The 18,561-nt window shown below is 47.6% G+C and overlaps 1 protein-coding gene across 1 annotated transcript in view; it reads right to left on the reverse strand.

Annotated features, from left to right (window-relative positions):
• Window positions 1–18,561, reverse strand: part of LOC138285751 (aldehyde oxidase-like) — a 588,222-nt gene that overhangs the window by 22,988 nt on the left and 546,673 nt on the right. Inside the window, 1 exon segment of the mRNA XM_069226091.1 lies at window positions 3,103–3,270. Coding sequence (XP_069082192.1) covers window positions 3,103–3,270 — 168 coding nt within the window.

Genomic DNA, 18,561 nt, shown 5'->3' on the forward strand with positions numbered 1-18,561 from the left:
CCTACCTGTAAACTGGGAGGTGTCTGCTGTTTGTACAGTTGCTATTTGATGCAGTATACTGGCCTGTCATGTTCCCAGCCCTTTAAAAATTAACATGGATCCTGCATTCTTCAAATACACCCAAATCCTATATTCAGCCCCAAAGGCTCAAGTTAGGGTCAACAGAGTGCTCTCACCCAGCTTTCCAATACAGGGGAGCGCCAGACAGGTTTGGCCATTCTCCCTACTCCTTTTCACTTTGGTAATTGAGTCACTCACTGAGTGGAAAAGAGAAGTTGCTCAGGTATGGGGATTCCAATGGCAAAATGTCTTTAAAAGTAGAGAAAAACTGAGGTGGCATGGTGGGCAAAAGAACGAAGGATTGCAATGCTACTCTGAGAAATTGTCAGTGGTTGGACTTATTGCTAGCATTCTTTTAATCACCTTTTGTGTGCTTTAAGAAGATAGTCATTGTATGCTGCTGACCTGCTGTTCTTATATGTCCAAAGACTACATTTCTCAATCCAAGACTAATGGAAATCCTTCAGGTAAATAGGGGTGCATCTGGCCTCCATTTAAACTGAGCAAAGTCAACATACACATCATTAACAAGGTTACACACACATTCACAAATCTATATACAGTACAAGTTCACCAGTCACAAGACCACTGCCGACACTTGGGAGACTGTACATCTCCTAAAAACCTAGGCGTTTCTGGGATTTGAATGTAGACTCGCTCCTGCATCATATGAAAGTCAACTAGTGATCACTGCAAAGCCAGCCATTATCAGTACTATATAGGGGAGAACAGTTTCAAATTATTGCACACACTCAGTTCATATATGTACCCTAGAAATAACCAAATGTGTACAGGCGACCTATGGTGGAAGACTGGGAATCTCATTCATTCCTTTCTATCATTGGGCATCCCTGCTAATCATTATCAATGACTAGATTTTTGTAGACAGGGATGACCCAGCCTTTCAACTGGAAATGTACCTTCCTCAAAACTTTTACTTAGTAGCATTGTTCTATGGCAACCCCGTGGCACACAGTCTGCCTGCCCTGACCAAAATACCACTCATCTGTTGTCAACAGACCCTAAAACACATAAATGGTACAAAGCCCAAACTGGCAAGCCTCCACTGTGGCATGACACTGGACTGGTACAAGTAACTGGTTTGTGAGCTAAATCCACTCTACACAAGTCCCAATGCTATTGGTATTTGCAAATGTGACATGCTCTGGATGCACAGAAAGATAAACTTGAAACTTGGTAGGAAGGGTATCTTGTGCGTATACAGATCTCCAGTAGTTGACACTATTGAGCCACTGAAAGATTTGAGAAACCGACTGAAATGTGACCTAAGCAACCTTGAAGACAATGACTGGACAGAAGCCAAAATGGCCTCAAGAAGTCTAGCAATTTCCTATAGTCTCAGGCTAATACAATTCAAGTATTTTCAAAGAATCAATTATGATCCCAAAAAACTCTGGCATGTGGGGGAGAAGTCGCTGTCCAAGCTGCCCACATGTTGCTCGGCTGTGGGTAACCGTTTTCATATGATATAGGAATGCTCCATAATAGTATGATGCTGCAGCTAAAACCACAAAACGTGGGTGTGACAGTGGGACAATCAATGGCTCTCCCAACCAAAGGAGACGATCATTGGACTAAGGGGGTAGTAGGAGTTTACTGTGGGTTCTGCACTCCGGTTGCCATGGTAATGATGGTCACCCAAAAAGACATTGCAAGCCACTGAATCCTAAATGTAGCCCTACCATACAGAGTTGCTGAGAGGCATGGACTACTGTGCAAAAGTAGAAGAGTTGGTGTACAGAGCAAGAGGCATGACAAAGTATCAGAAGATCTGGGAACCATGGTGGCACCACTTCCGAAATATACAGACATATTATTTTATGGAGTAACTTTAAAACATGACACTATTGCCACCTTCTTGTACATTATAGGCTTGTAAGAGGCATGTCATAATGATGATCGTGTGCTGTGCTTGTGCTTTGTTTGCAGAAATCTTTCATAAAAGAGTTATTATAAAAAGCAAGATTTATAGCGAGGAAACATGCGACCTGTACTCAGGGTAGGCAAAGCGCTGCTGCAGTTAGGCACTGTTGCTTCTGGCATCACCATGGTAGTGATGAGCACCTCATATCAAATCAGTGGAAAAAAACGTGCAAGTCCTTCAACTCCCTATGAGTAAAGTTACCATCCCACATGGATTACTTACAAATGTGAATAGTGACTGTGTGGATCACAGTTCTCAGAGATCAAGTTGCCTATGATAAAAACCTGCTCTTTCAAGGCTTCAGCTATTCACAACCTTATGTTGTGCTTGACTCCACCTCTTTAGGCACGTTCATCCTTACTATTGATTATCTAGTTGGGCTGTCTGTGAGGAGCACACACCATCAAATGATAACTAGGGGTTAGTATGCTACAACATGTACATATCTTCTCCTGCCAGAGTCCTGTCAATCACTACCCCTTCACTCTCTACTGACAGGATTTCTAATTTCTCATGCAACCATCACTAATCTGCAGCTTCTTATCCAACTTTTTAAAAAAGCATCTGACCTTCCCTGAAACAATCCCCTACCTCCTCTTTCACAACATGGCTATAATTAGGAGTAATTATACATTGATGGGCATTCCTTCTCTAACTATCAGCCTCATTGGGAGAGCCACGGACATGTGCTGGGAAATCTGCCACTGCCCTGAGATCTCTGTGTTCCCAAGCATGGGCGTCTACAGATGGGGGAAAAGGCACCATAGAGTTACGCTGCCTCAGGATGGATGACATTAAAATGATGTCCCCTTTGAAAAAATGTATGCGGATGCCCAGGATCCTAAGGGTAGTGGTTGGGCCATAGAGGAACTTTTCACCTGTCCATAGGCCAAGCTGTTTTCCGATGGTGCTTCGACAAAGCACCAGAAACAAACTTCAAAAGCCTCAACTCAGCTATGTTTGGAAGTACCAGTCCACGCACAATAATACTGCAATACCTCATTTTACTTTAAGGTTTCAACCACTTCCCCTGGGAGAATAGAGGCAAGAATTGGGGTACGTTAAATTCATGCATAATCATTGCATTGAGTACACACCATAGCTGTGAGGTGATCTCCGCAAGCCATTCGAACTCGCTCTGGTGTCAGTGGGCTGTTGAGTGTGAGAACTGGGCTTAACCCCCTTTCTGTTCGTGCTGCCACCACTGCATCCTTTATGGCAAAGTAGACTGAAGAGCCGAGGAACAAAGCCGGCTCACCAATGCCCTGGAGAGAAAGGGATGAAGTAAAGAATCAGTTACCAGACAGCAGATCAAAAGCAAATACAAATGTCATGTACCTCAAATGGTCTGTGCCCTAAAAGTTATTTCATTTATGAATAAGTGTGGGCAGTTAAATCATGCCCCAGTGAACCTAATCTACTCTGGGCAAATCAACAACAAATGCTAATGAAAGACAGTCAATATGGAATGTGCCATGAAACCTTTTGAATCTGAGATTGCTCTGGTGGTCACTTACCACATTCTAGTTTATAGACCTTAATCAGTCTTATTATTAACTACATAGAAATTACCCTGCATCCTTGCAGCCCTCGTTTATAATTGGTTTTAGACTCTGTGAGACGTAGCGGTACTATTTTTAATATTGAAACTTTTGAACTTTATGAGCACAATTCTCCATATTATCTGTAAATCTAAGCACCTAAAGGAGTGAAAACCATGCAGTTCTTGGATGAATAACGAAAATGTAAATTCTACCATTATGGCGGATTCTCCACCATTAATGTTTTTCTGCCTACACACTGCACTGTTTAGGACTTTTACATTACAAAGAGCTTATATATATAGAAACCCACCTACCTTTGGGTACTGGTTTCTGGGTCTAGTGAATTGAAGACCTACACTCTTTACTGCTGGGTTTCTATCCTCTATTTTTATGTGTGTCAAAGACAGCTTTGAGAAACAATCAAGCGATTCCAACTTGAATATCACATGTGCCCTGATAACACAGTTCTTAGTGTATACCAGGATCCTTAGTACACCAGGAGGCCCCATCTCTGACTACTGTTCCTTTCCAGTCACTGAATGCCTGAAACCAATCCAAAGCTGATTGACACAATATGCACTCACAAAGCAGCACAGTGAATCCATCCTTTACTTTACTGATTTACTACCAGCCAAAGAATTTATCCTGATTAAATCGGAACTGCAGATCTTTAACTTTAACATAGGACCACGCCATCATGTTTTAAATAGGACCTTAAACAATTGGCTCATTTTTTATGGAAAGATCTATGACCTCCCTAAAGCCATTAGATGGTAAAGTAAAAAAGTGGTATTATTGATAACACACAAGGGCTACAAGAAATGGAAGGCCAATTGGCAACGTTTTATCGTTAACACGACTAGGATGTGTCTGAGTGCTATTAAATAGGGGTGATTCCTATTTCAATATTCTGTCCTGATGATGACCCGCCCAAATTAATTTCTTTTTTTTGGGACGTCAACACGTCGACATTGTATTTGAAAATGTGGACTGGCTTTTGAAAAATTCAGCAGGCTCAAAGTACCTATTGTTATAAGTGCTTATCTGAGACCTCATGCTTTTAACCACAGTTTGGTTTTAGTTTTCATGTAAATGGCACTGCAACACTTATACTAACACATAATTCACTCACACTGTGCCGTTATATAGGAGCACCTTGATTACTTTAAATTGTGGAATTTGTGGAATTTAAGTTTCTAATAAATGTGATATATTACTCACAAACTTCTTCAGTACAGAAAGTTCTTTATGGTACAACCACTGTCGTGAAAGTTAATTCATATCCTTCCCTCAGAGGGACCAAAATTTTTTTTCTGTTACATTAATCACTTACCCAGGTCCCAGGGTACTGGGTTGCCCCATTTTTTCAAAATAATTGGTCCTAACCAGAGCAGGGTATTTCTTGATCCTGAGAATCCAGGATCTCAAATACTGTGGGCAGGACCCCGGCTACTGGATCACTACTGATGCAGTGAATGAAGCACTGCAGAGTGGGTTACATCCTTCCTGCATGTTGGAAGACACCGTCACCTTGATGCGTACATTTATCCACCCCCAACCAAATGCGCATATATAAACCCTATTTAAGCATGACAATAGGACAGTGGGCAAAAGAAAGTATTGAAATTACTTACATATATACACTGCCAGGAACACCTGGGCCAATCTGACCCCGTATCTAACCATTACACCCACTTGCAGTGGAATTTATCACTTCAGCTTTGAACCCAATATAGAATGTAAAAGCTCAAACAGTACATGCTCAGTGGGCTTTCAAGTGTGTTCCCACTTAAGTGCGCTCAGTGCTTGTGCTGGGGACCTAAATATGTAACTTGATCAAGCTAGTGGTGTTTCTAGAAGTGGTTTTAAGAGGGCTCACAATGGGTCTGTTGGACTTGGTTCTCTCTGCAGGATCATTCTCAGACTTTTTGCCTTCACTCCTCTTGTTTTGCTGATTTGTTTTTGTTGGCCTTAGGACATTGCCTACTTTATCACAGCGAACTAGCACTAAAGTGCTTGTACTTTCTCCTCTAAACATGGTGACATTGGCCTACATGCAATTGGCACAAGCAATTTACTTGTCGTGCAAAAGCGCCCCTTTTTGGCATGGTTACCCCCACTTTTTGCCTGGTACATGACTGAAAGTGCACTGGGTTCCTGCTAACCAGGCCCCCAGTGCAAGATCTCTTTCCCAAAACTGCACAATTGTTTCCCCCAATTGGCACAACCTTTAGCACCCTCTGTAAGTACTCAGTAAATGCTACCCTTGGTTCATAGGGCCTGGGGTACTAAAGAATGTCCCTAAGGGCTGAAGCACGAATTGTGCCACCTGAGGGGACACCTCACCAAACACACAGAGTGCTGCCATCGCAGGATGCATGTCTTGGTGCAGACAAAAGTGAAAATACAATCCTGTCACACATTCCTGTGTGCCAGGTCTATTACCACTGCATATGATATCTGCAAGTCACCCCTACACAAGGCTTTCCGACCCTAAAACAGGATGCATTATATCACATGTGAGGGTATATCTGCATGAGCTGATATGCCCCTGCTATGTCTTTGTCAATTCTTAGACTTAGTAAGTGGGCAGGGAAGCCATTTAAAATACATGTGCTGGACATTGGTCAATACAAGTTCCCCAGCTGCATGATGGCTTCTCTGAATATAGGAGTGTTTGGTATCAAACATCTCATATTCATAAAACCTCACTTATCCAGTGATGGATTTATTAATACATGCACCCAGAGGGAACTTTAGAGATGCCCTCTGAAAAACCTACAGACTGCTAGTGTGTTCACTGACTGATCTCAACCAGTCCATCCACCATAGGCACATTTCTGACCTCCTGAGGTGAGGACCCATGCTCTGAGAAGCTAGAAACAAAGCCTTCTCTGGGAGAGGTGTTGATTCCTCCTCCCTGCAGGATATGAATTCCAGGGTGGGGAGCTTCAAAGGCCGAGCAGCCTTTGTTATGCGACCCAGGCCTCTCCAGATGGCAGAGATGACCACCCCCTGTCATGGCCCCACTTCTTGGCGACAAGACAGGTGGAAAAGTTAGTAAGATTAGGAGGTCTGCCCCACACCTAAAGTTGACTAGTTGATGTGGACACTACTTTTCAGATTCCTCCATCTTGTTTTGGACGGAATTAGCATTCTAGGGTCGGGGCTATGCCCATTTCCCACTGGAAGTGGTCATATAGAGGGTGTAGACACCCTAAAGGTAGGCAACCCATTGTCTGCTGCCTGTCACTCCCTTCAAAGCCTCAAAATTAAGTATTTAGGTGGCATCCCTGAGCCCAATAACTCAGATTTGACAGATCAAGTGAAGAAGGACAAAAAAGAGTCACTGCCTGGCGAGACCAGCAGAAGAGCTGAGAACATTTAGCACGAAACCCTGCCTGCTCGCAACTCTCTCGACAGTCATGACAGAGTGACTCGTCCGTCAAGCTGGAAAGCAACCAAAGCCTCGGGTAGCCTTCCAGCACTTTGACAATCACCACCAGTCCCCCTTGAGGAGGAGCTACTTTCCAGCAGTCCACAGGCACCTGCAAGCAGAGTCCGGACCTCCGCCTTTAGCCCCCCAGCCTGGCCAATGCAGCAGACAACCTTGAGAAGGTATTCGTGCCTTGGAAGACACCAGGACCAACCATAGCCGTGCAGCACCAACCCCCAGGTCCAGACACCCTGCACCAACACTGGGAGCTCTGTCCGGATTCCCACTGCACCACGACCAAGCAGCGGTCAAGGGACGTCTGCAACGCAGACCCACTTTGTGAGTGGCCCAGCTGTCCTGATGTTGTCCCCCAAACCGCGAGGAGCATCTTTGCGCTCCAGCCCAACCTCCCTAACCACTCTGCACCTGACCCACCCAGCCGGGGTACCAAACAACCAACTGTGTCCCTTTGCTTTAAGATCCCTTGCAACCCAAGCCCCCATTTAGGAGCTCTCAGGCTTGACTTGTCCCCAAGTCCCCCTGTGCAGTCTGTTTACCACAGCCTGCCCAACTACAACCTTACCAGCACCCTGTTTCCGTTGAAATCCGGGAAGATCCCGAAGAACTGCTGGTAGTACTTTGTACCCTGGCCCTCTACAACTTCAAACCCTGAAGGTGAACCCCTGAAACTGACTGTATCTATATTTATGCATCTCTGACTTTTCCTTCCATAGGATTGCATTGTGCATAAAAGCGCACAGGTTTCATTAATTGTGAAAATTCTTAACAAAAGCAGTACTTAGTTAGCAACGACGCCCGGCAATGAAAGATGTGCACTTCTTAATAAAGCATCAACTGCACGCGGTGACCACTAATGTGAATCTCCTGCAACAACAATCTGCAATGCCAGACAGCATCTTTGCGCTACTGCGATGACCATCCGCAATACCCATCCAAGATGATCACCCTGCTCCTTGTGGCCTCCTCCCTCTCAAATTGAACTCTTCACACTAAACTTTAGGAAGTAACTTTCGGATCTGGGCCGTGCTCTATCTCAGTTGGCCTGAACTTGTGACTGTTACTTGGTCTTGCAGGACCAGATAGCTGCGAGTAGCGATTTGTGTTTTACTCACCTTAAGTCTTTAAAATTGCATATTTCTGGTTCTCCTGATTGTATTTTTGTAGTTCTGGTGTCAAATAATTTATTAAATTCTACTCCTTTTTTTCTAAATTGGTGTAGAATTTTTCCTGTGTTGTGTTCTTTTATAACTGTTTGAGTGCTGCATAAATACTTTACATATTGCCTCTATGTTAAGCCTGACTGCTTTTGTGTCAAAATACCAGAGGTTTAAGCACAGGTTTATTTGATGAAATTTTGTGGTTCTCCATGACCCGGGTTGTGGCTGTTGCTTGAAAAGGGCTCAACCCCAACAACCCAAATTCTCACAGGGTCCCAGATAAAACTGATGGGCCCCACCTACAATAGGCAATCATGTGTGACTGCATATATACATATATATTTGGACAGAAATGTCCCCTGCATGGTATACAGTTGTGTCTTCTGCCCTGTGTGTCCAACTGTGAGTATCTAGTAACTTGTTTTGGGGATTTCTGGAACAGGAATTAGCATGGAGTGTGGTGGTGGCAGGATACCGTGTTTTTGTGAATCATTTGCTGTAATCAGACCTTTTTACTGGTGTCACAGGTGGGAGTCCCACTGAGCTCCCTAATATAAAGTTCTACTGTTACAGGCTAACCTGAATTCTAGTTCCAGCATCACCTCATAAATGCTTGTGTGAACACCTGTGATCGACAGAACACAAACATACGAGGTGTGTGAGTTCACCCGACTGAAGGAGCCTTGCAGATTCAATTTTAGAAGCCCCTAGTCTGTTCATGTGGACAAAATGTAAGTAAGTTTGCTTTCCCAGACAGTGGAAGGGTATTGCTGACATTTTCAAGACTGGAGGGGAGGGAACCTAGACAATGAATTGGATGAAGATGAGACAGCTCTGCAATTAGTCATTTTATGATGTCCTTTTTCTGCAGAGAACTGTTGATCAGTCTTCCCCTCTGGAGCATGCCATTTGGTAGAAGGTCAGTGGGGCTGAAGGGTGCGGCTACACTATCTGTTGCTTAGAGTGTGATGAGTGTTTAGTTGAAACCAGGCTTTTGTCTCTTCCTGATCAGTGTGCAGCTGTTGTTAGCCAGCTGCAGAATGCTCACCCTTCTTTGTGCTTCTGTTGTGGGTGTTCCAGGCTAGAGATGACCCTCCTGTGACTACTATCACTATCACAGTCTGAGAAGGACATATTAAAGGAAAACTGACCCAAAATTGTTCTGAGGGTGTAGACACATAATACACATCCCCTGTCTACTGTATCTCTATAAAAAAGAGAGTTGTTGCATTTCTTGTTCCAGTTCCACGTTCTTTGTGATCACTGAGGATTTCTTCCACAGAATACCCAGAGGACTGCTGTACAGGAAGTGCTGGTGTCTAGCTTACAGCCAACTCCTCAGATTTTAGGGGACAATACCTGACGTACAAGTTACTTACTTTCAGTAACAAAATGTCTGGTAGAGACATATTCTAGTTGCAGATTCCTTACCTTACAATTTTCCCCCAGACATCAGCCTAGATCTGGAGATTTGGTAGGTGGCGTCAGTCGACTCAGTGGGCGTCGTTGGCGTCGTAGTCGCCGTGATGACATTGGGAGTAGTACATAGACGCTGCCTCAGCGCAGTGACGTCAGTTTCTTTTAACGACTTTCCACACCAAAGTGCAGAGCCGCTAAGAACACTAAGGGCCTGATTCTAACATGTTCCGCCAACAGAACACCGCTCCGCGGTCAGAAGACCGCCGCGGTGATTCTGAGTTTCCCCCTGGGCTGGCGGGCGACCGCCAAAAGGCCGCCCGCCAGCCCAGGGGGAAACAGCCTTCCCACGAGGACGCCGGCTCAGAATTGAGCCGGCGGAGTGGGAAGGTGCGACGGGTGCAGTGGCACCCGTCGCCTATTTCAGTGTCTGCAATGCAGACACTGAAATACTAAGTGGGGCCCTCTTACGGGGGCCCCTGCAGTGCCCATGCCATTGGCATGGGCACTGCAGGGGCCCCCAGGGGCCCCGCGGCACCCCCTACAGCCATCCTGTTCCTCCGCCGCCATGGAGGATTCAAATGGGCAGCGGAAAGTCGGCGGTACACCGCCGACTTTCCATTTCTGGCCGCGGCTGAACCGCCGCGGTCAGAATGCCCAGCGGTGCACCGCCAGCCTGTTGGCGGTGCTACCGCGGTCATTTGCCCTGGCGGTTTTTACCGCCAGGGTTAGAATGACCCCCTAAGATTGGTGTGCCAGAGCTAAGGACCTGAAGGGAGAATCCCTGTCCCTAGAAATCAGTTTGCAAGCGGGGAGGATGAGTGGGTCGGTAAGGAAACTGCAACTAGACTATCTCTACCAGATATTTCGTTACCCAAGGTAAGTAGCTTGTACATCTGAAAGAGACTTCTAGTTGCAGATTACTTACCTTAGAATAAATACCCAAACAATGCCATCCTCGGAGGTGGGCTGTGAACCAAGATCATACCAGAAAGTCCTGAAGGACCGAACGACCAAAGTAGCCATCTCGACGGACCTGACTGTCCAGGCAGTAATGTTTGGTAAATGTGTGCAGGGATGCCCTCGTAGGTGCCTGGCAGATATCCAGGGCAGGAACTCCACATGCTAATGCAGTGGAAGCAGCAGTTGCTCTGGTGGAATGAGCACGCAAGCACTCAGGGGGTTGCTTCTTGGCCAAAGCATAGCACATCTTGATGCAAAGAAGTACATATCGACAGATGGTACGTTTTTGCACCGCCTTCCCTTTCTTCGCACCCACATACCCGACAAAGAGTTGATTGTCCACCCGAAAATCTTTAGTACGATTAAGATAGAATGCCAACGCTCTTTGTGGGTCCAGACGGTGGAGTCTCTCCTCCACGTGGGAAGGATGTGGGGGTGCATAAAAAGTAGGCAAGGTGATGGACTGGCCTACATGAAAAGGCGTAACAACCTTGGGAAGGAAGGAAGCCTTAGTGCGCAACACCACTTTGTCAGTGTGCACAGACAAGAATGGAGGCTTGGAAGAAAGAGCTTGAAGCTCTCTCACTCTGCGAGCAGAAGTGATGGCAACAAGAAAGACAGTCTTGAAAGTGAGGAGCCGATGAAAGGGCAATTGTGCATCGGCTCAAAAGGAGTACACATTATGTAAGGACAAGATTGAGGTCCCACAGAGTCATGATAAATGGAGTGGGAGGAAATAAATGGGTGAAACCTTTAAGGAATCTATTCACAATAGGAGATTTAAAGAGTGAGGGCTGATCAGGTAGCCTAAAAAAGGCCGAAATGGCAGGTAAATACTCTTTAAGGGTGCCCAAAGCAGAGCCCTGCTAGGCCAAAGAAAGAATGAACAAAAGAACATCAGATAGTGGAGCAGAGAGGGGATCAACAGATTTGGGTGTACACCATGCCACAAATTGATGCCAACGACAAGCGTATACCGTTTTGGTGGAGGGACGTCTGGCTGATAAGATAACATCACAGACTTTGGGTGGAAGATCATAAGACGTCAATTGCCGCCTCTGAATCTCCACACATGAAGGCGGAGATTGGACATGTTCGGTTGCTGCAACAGAAGATCCGCCGAAGAGGCAGTCTGAGTGGAGGATCGGTGGCCATGCTCAATAGCTCTGGATACCATATTCTCTGTGCCCAGTCCGGAGCTACCAAGATGACTTGGACCCGGTCGTTCCTGATCTTCTTGAGAACTCTGGCAGAAGTGATATTGGCGTAAAGGAGGCCAGAGTTTCAATCGAGATGAAAAGCGCCTCTAAGCGAGTGCCGCCTTGAAAACGCCAACATGCAAAACAGCTGACATTGCGCGTTCTCTGCGGAGGTGAACACATCTAACTAAGGCTCTCCCCACTGCTGAAAGAAACCTTGCACCACCTCTGGAAGGCGACGCCATTCATGATCGGCTGTGCATCAGCGGCTGGGTTCGTCCGCTCTGGTGCTGGGAGAACCCACCAGATGTTGAACCACTAGGGTAATGCCCTGATGTTCCAGCCATGTCCAGAGGTGCAGTGCCTCCTGACAAAGGGTCCAGAACCCTACCACGCCCTGTTTGTTGCAGTACCACATGGCAGTACTATTGTCCGTGAACACCTGCACTACTTTCCCTTTGAGAGAGGGAAGAAAGGCTTTCAACGCAAGCCTGATCGCCCAGAGCTCCAAAAGACTGATATGGAGCCCAGACTCCGCTGGAAACCAGAGGCCTCTGATCTCCCCCTCTCCCTTGGGCCGCCCCAACACAGAAGCAACGCATCTATCACTATGGATAGATCTGGCTTGGGAAAGGAGAGGGATCTGCCATGGACCCAATGTGGATTCGAAATCCTCCACTGCAGGTCTTTTGCCTTCCCGCCCGAGATCTGGACCATGTCTGAGAGATTCCCATGATGCTGCGCCCACTGAAAATTAAAGCCCCACTGCAGAGCTTGCATATGCCATTGAGCATGTGTCACTAGCGGGATGCAGAAGGCCATGAGGCCCAGCAGCCTGAGAGTCAGTCTCACTGAAACCCAAGACAGAGACTGAAGGATCGGAATCATTGCCTGATTATCTTGGACTCGCTTTTCGGGAGGATAAGCCCCAAATTGCACTGTGTCCAGAGCAGCTCAGATGAAAGGGAGCGTCTGAAAGGGAGTCAGGTGTGACTTCGACACATTGATAGTGAACCCCAGCATGTGCAGGTGGCTAGCCTTAGTCTGAAGGTGGGAGACGACTTTCTGGGGCAAGTCCGCCATCAACAGCCAGTTGTTGAGGTAGGGGAAGACGGAGACCCCTAATGTGTGCAGAAGAGCTGCAACCACCGCCATCACTTTCGTGAACACCCAAGGGGTGCTGGTAAGGCTGAAGGGGAGCACGGTAGACTGAAAGTGCTTGTGACCTTCCACGAATTGCCGGTAACGTCTGGTGGCAGTCAGGATGGGAATGTGGAAATAAGTGTCCTGCAAGTTCAACACCTACCATCCAGTCTTCTGGGTCAAATGCAGACAGGACCTGAGCCAGGGTGAGCATTTTGAATTTTACTTCTTGAGGAAGTAGTTGAGGTCCTGAAGGTGTAGGATAGGATGTAAGCCCTTGTCCTTTTTCGGCACCAGAAAGTAGCAGGAATAACAACCACGACCTACTTCTGGCACAGGGACCTTCTCTATGACTCCCTTGGCCAAGAGGGCCGAGACTTCATGGTGGATAAGTGCCAAATGATCCTCCGGAAGGTGGCTGATTGATGGAGGCATGGCTGGTAGTGCAGGTTCGAAGGGGAGAGAGCTGCCCTTTCAAACTATCTGCAAAACGCACCTGTCTGTAGTGATGGATTCCCAGTGGGGCAGGTGATGGTGAATCCTACTGCCAACTGGATCGGAGTGAGGGGACGGACTAGGAGGGTTTGGAGGCTGCAGCAGGGGCAAGGGTGGATTGGGCAGACCTCTGGTTCCCTGTCCCACGCCCACGTGGGATTCCATGTCACCGGCCACGCAGCGGCTGAAAAAAATGGGTGGCACAGTAGCTGGGTGGGGGACGCGACAGAGAGCCCCTTCTGTAGCCATGAAAGGGGCAAAAGGCAGACTGTTGTTGGCGAGGGGCAACAGAAAGGCCATGGGTCTGAGCCGTAGCCCGGGGGTTCTTGAATCTCTCCAAGGCCAAGTCCGCCTTGTTTCTAAAGAGACGGGAACCATCAAAGGGCACATCTGTAAGAAACTGTTGGACATCTCTCCAAAAAACAGAAGTACGCAACCAGGTGTGGCATCTCAAGGCACCCCCAACGTCAGGAGCGTCGACAATCGAACCAGCACCAGGAAAGATCTCAGTGGTGCGAGGGGATCCAGAGTGGATGCCGGTGGCCGGAGCCAAAGCTGCCGGCGCAGAACCCGAAGTCCCTCGTCCGAACACCTGGGGCCCAAAGGCGCCGTATCAAGGTCGGTGCGCCACAAAATGAGGCGCATGGCCTCATAAAACTCCTTTATTTGGGCATGGGTCGGTCCGGCTCCCGGAAATTTGGGGAAGCGCAGAGCGGACCCAGAAGCAGATTCTGAAGATGGAGGCCTCGATCGTTGACGCGCCTCCTGCGTCTCATCAGCCGAGCGACGGGGTGAAGGCGAAGGGCCCGCTTTGACTACTTCTTCTTCTTACCTGTGCCTGAAGTCGCGGTGACAGTCCTCACATGGCTTGAAACCAGTTTTCGGGGACATCTCAACGCACTAAAAACTAACCAAAAAACACGACAAAATGGTGGAATTCGGTCAAAAAGAGACCAGGGTAGCTCTCTCCGGATCAGTGCATGGTGTGGAAAAAAGAACTGACATCACTGTGCTGAGGCGGCATCTATGCACTACTCCCGATGTCATCACAGCGACTACAATTCCGACGACGCCCGCGGAGTCGACTGACGCCACCTACTGATGCGCAAGGGTATTGCTTGAAGAAAAAATCTCTGGATCCAGTCTGACGCCTAGGGGAAAATTCTAAGGTAAGGAATCTACAACTAGAAGTCTCTATTAGATATTTCACCTGAAGGAAGAGTTGTCACCCTACCCTGAAACATCTGGAAGTACCCGACCTGAGAGATGAGGAGAGGAGTGAACCAACCCTCCAGAAGGAGTGGACCACCACAGTGGACACAAAGTGGTTGAGCTGAGGGTCTGTCAACTAGAGACTGCTGGGCATGCTCACACCACAGAGACTATCACCCTTGCTGAAGCAGAGGATTTGCAGAACTTGCCTAAAGTGTGCCTGAGCAGACTGTTAGGAAGTTTGTGGCATTTGCCTTATCTGTGCCCAAGCAGACTCTGAAGTCGCTAGCTCATGGCACTTGCGCACATTGTACCTGAGCAGATATTCACCACTGAACCCAGTCCGTGCAAAGTCTTTGGCACTTGCCGGAAGGGTACCCAAATGGACTCTGAAGCGTTTAGCCCGCAGCACTTGCACACATAGGGGGTCATTCTAACCCTGGCGGTAAAAACCGCCAGGGTGAATGACCGCGGTAGCACCGCCAACAGGAACAGGATGGCGGTAGGGGGTGCCGTGGGGCCCCTGGGGCCCCTGGGGGCCCCTGCAGTGCCCATGCCAATGGGCACTGCAGGGGCCCCCGTAAGAGGGCCCCACAAAGTATTTCAGTGTCTGCAAAGCAGACACTGAAATACGCGACGGGTGCAACTGCACCCGTCGCACCTTCCCACTCCGCCGGCTCAATTCTGAGCCAGCGTCCTCGTGGGAAGGCTGTTTCCCCCTGGGCTGGCGGGCGGCCTTTTGGCGGTCGCCCGCCAGCCCAGGGGGAAACTCAGAATCACCGTGGCGGTCTTCTGACCGCGGAGCGGTGTTCTGTCGGCGGAGGCCGCCCGCCCGCCAATGTTAGAATGACCCCCATAGTGCCCATGCTGCCAGCACTGCTGAATATCATTGCTTGCCTGAAGTGTGCCCACATGTACTCAAGCGGTTAGCCTGTGGCACTCCCCCAAAATGTGCCTCAGCTGACGTCACAGATACTCTGCATATTGCTGCTCGAGGTGCTGACCCAAAATGCAACTGATCAGATTGTGATGCTGCTACAGAACTGGAAAACGTGTTGAAACAGCATGAGTACAGACAAATGGACTCGAGAAGCAAAGCAGAATGCACCACTGTCTCAACCCTGGGACCTTCCTGCAGAGCCACCGGCTAAGCAGCCAGCACGTTTGGAAGAAGAACCCTGTGGTGAACCGTAAACCATAACTGCCCACCGACTCACTGTGTGCCCAAAGGTGGACTGATGCTTTGAAGACAGTCTACAGTCTGCAATCCTTACTGGGGCAGCCTACTAACTTTGCCAAGTGACTACCTCTGTTCCTGGAACAGGACCTGAGAGTCAAAGCACCTGCAGCTGATGTGCCTTCCCCAAGTGGAGGGTAGACACAGACTAATAAGTGCCGAAGCTCAGCTGAGTTCTGCCAAGAGGATTCACTCTGGTTTGAAAACTGAGTACACACTTGGCCTGAGGGGGGCATTGATCCTGTGCCTAAGACCTACACCAGACTTGCCCTATCCTATAGAAAAGTGGGAGGTGGAAGGGGAACATTATGGGCACCCTTCCCTTAGGTAAATGGCCCTGCATCAGAGATTCAAAGTGTCTGCGTGTAATAGAGTGTGGGATTGCATTGTAAAGTGTACTTAAGTACTGTATTTTGTGAAAGTCATGAACTGGGCTGGATAATCAGTTATTAAGCAGCTCCATGTTTTTTGAGTGCTGAGCTCCTTTTACCCATGTGCTAAACTTTCTGAGAAAACTGTGACTGCTTGCATTTCTAACACTGAGAGTCCAGTTCTGAAGGGGTTGTACTTGACCCTGTTTTCAAAGTCACAATAGGACAGACCCTAGAGCATCAGAGGCAAATGACCCCCAGGCCCAAATGGCTGATACTCAGTAGCACCTGCTTCCCCATGACTCCCTAAATAATCTAACTATAGACACATACATACATACACTCACACACACATAGAAAGCCATAGTTTGCAGTGAAATGTATTGTAATACATTATTGTGGGGTTGCTGAGAGGCCCAGCCAAGTGGCAGTAGCAGTTATGTGTAAAGAAAGAATGAAACCAGAGCTCTTACTAGTAGTTGTTGATCTGGTGTAAGGGTCCGCACTGAGTGCATCCACGGTGCATGTTAAGCCTTGCAAGGTGGTGTGGTCACAAGTTGAGGGTGGTGGAGATTTGCTTGGAGAGGGTGTGGTGAGCGTGGTTGCCGGCAGGTGGCAGACAACCAAGGAGACGAGCCCAAGGCCAGCTCAGACCTGGGCCTCCAACTTGATGTATCCATAGAGAGCAGGCAGGCCCAGTAAGGCAAATAGAAAGAGGACAGCATGAGACTGTTTTGTAGGGCAGCCGTTCAGGGACGTGTCAGACTTTGAGGAGGCACATGGAGAAGGCGTGTCAGTGAATAAAAAACGCTGGTCAGTTATTTAAGGGACAAAGCAAGTGGGAGGCCTCTTAGGCAGGGCAGGAGACAGATCGGAGAAAAGACTTCAGGATGGGAGTATTGAGACAAGGGGCAGAAGGCTGGAAGATAGTAAGCCGGCCAGAGTCAGGAGGACCATCTGCAGATGGATCGGAGGGCATTCCAGGGGCAGATGGATATAAATAGCAGGCAGATTTGGGTTTCAGATGACAACTTAGCCATCAAAGAAACTATAAGAAGGACAGGAAGAGCATGGGCTGACCAGCCAGATGGGGCGTGCTCCCTAAAGTGGACCAACGATGATTGGGCGGCCCGCAGGGAGAGTCTCATGCACTTCAGTTACCCTGCTTGTGTTTGTGCGGCCAGTTCTAGGATGTCACAGGCCTCCCTGGATCAGCAGGGAAGAAGGTTGTCTACATACCTCCTCTCAGAAGTTGTCTACGTATCAAGAATTTTATGAAATGGAGTTTAGTGATGGAGGTGTGGGTGATGAGGAGCGCAAGTTGTCTATATGAGTCGATGGATGTAGCTAAGAAGGACACTGTAGAGGATTATGAGGAGCTTTAACAAGGTAAGATTTGTGAGCTGGAGGACAAGGAAAGAAACTTGGAGTTATCCCCTTGTGATATGAGTAACCGGAGCAGACCAGCTAATGAGGGCAAAGGAGTTGTTGTTTTCAGGAAGCAGTGTAGCAACTGGATGAGTGGGAAGCGGTATTGGTACAGATAAACCTGCAACGTCATCAGAAAAGCAACATTTTGTGCAGGTGCCAACCAGGAAGCCTTGAAGGTGGTGGCGTGAAAACTGGTTGGGAACATTTTGTTCATTCGGTTGGATTAATTGTTGACAATATAACAAAGTACGAAAGTGAGGCTATCAAAAAGTAGGGAAGTTCTAGAAAAAAAGGACAGGTCCTGAACACAACACTGGTAAGGCAGACAAGATGAGGGAACAGTTTTAAATAAGGATGTGGCAATTGGGATGGGCAGCAGTGTGCATTTGTCCAGGGTGGGATCAGGAGGCCAAAGAGAGCAAGGTAACAAAATCTTTAAAAATTACCATTTATGGAAATCACCAAACCCTTGGGGACACACTTAATGACATTAACCAATTAATGGATTAGGAACATTGGGTATGTAGAGGTTTTGAAGTTTCTGCATAGGGAAGTTAAGGCCAAAAATGGTTGGAAAGAGGAGACATATGAACTTTCAAACAGGCCTAGAGTGCTGATAACAACTGAAAACTGGGTGGCGGACTTTCTCATCTACACCAGTATTTACTGTGAGAAATTCCCTGAAAGCTCTGTGGAAATATTTAAATATACTGATGTGATGTGTAAGGCTTACTTTACATTTGGCAGCTGGGTATGGATCATGTATGATATTGAGTTCAGGATCGCCTAGCAGAGGATGTGGACAAGTATGGCATCAGTTGTACAGCAAATTGTTTTTGCAGACAATGATACAAGCTCATCCGTTGCCAACAACTTATATGGCTAGTGCGTGTCCTTTGATTTATAAGGCCAATCAAGAGTGTACCACTCA

The sequence above is a fragment of the Pleurodeles waltl genome, chromosome 3_1 (assembly GCF_031143425.1).
Source record: "Pleurodeles waltl isolate 20211129_DDA chromosome 3_1, aPleWal1.hap1.20221129, whole genome shotgun sequence".
Classification (NCBI taxonomy): Eukaryota; Metazoa; Chordata; class Amphibia; order Caudata; family Salamandridae; genus Pleurodeles; species Pleurodeles waltl.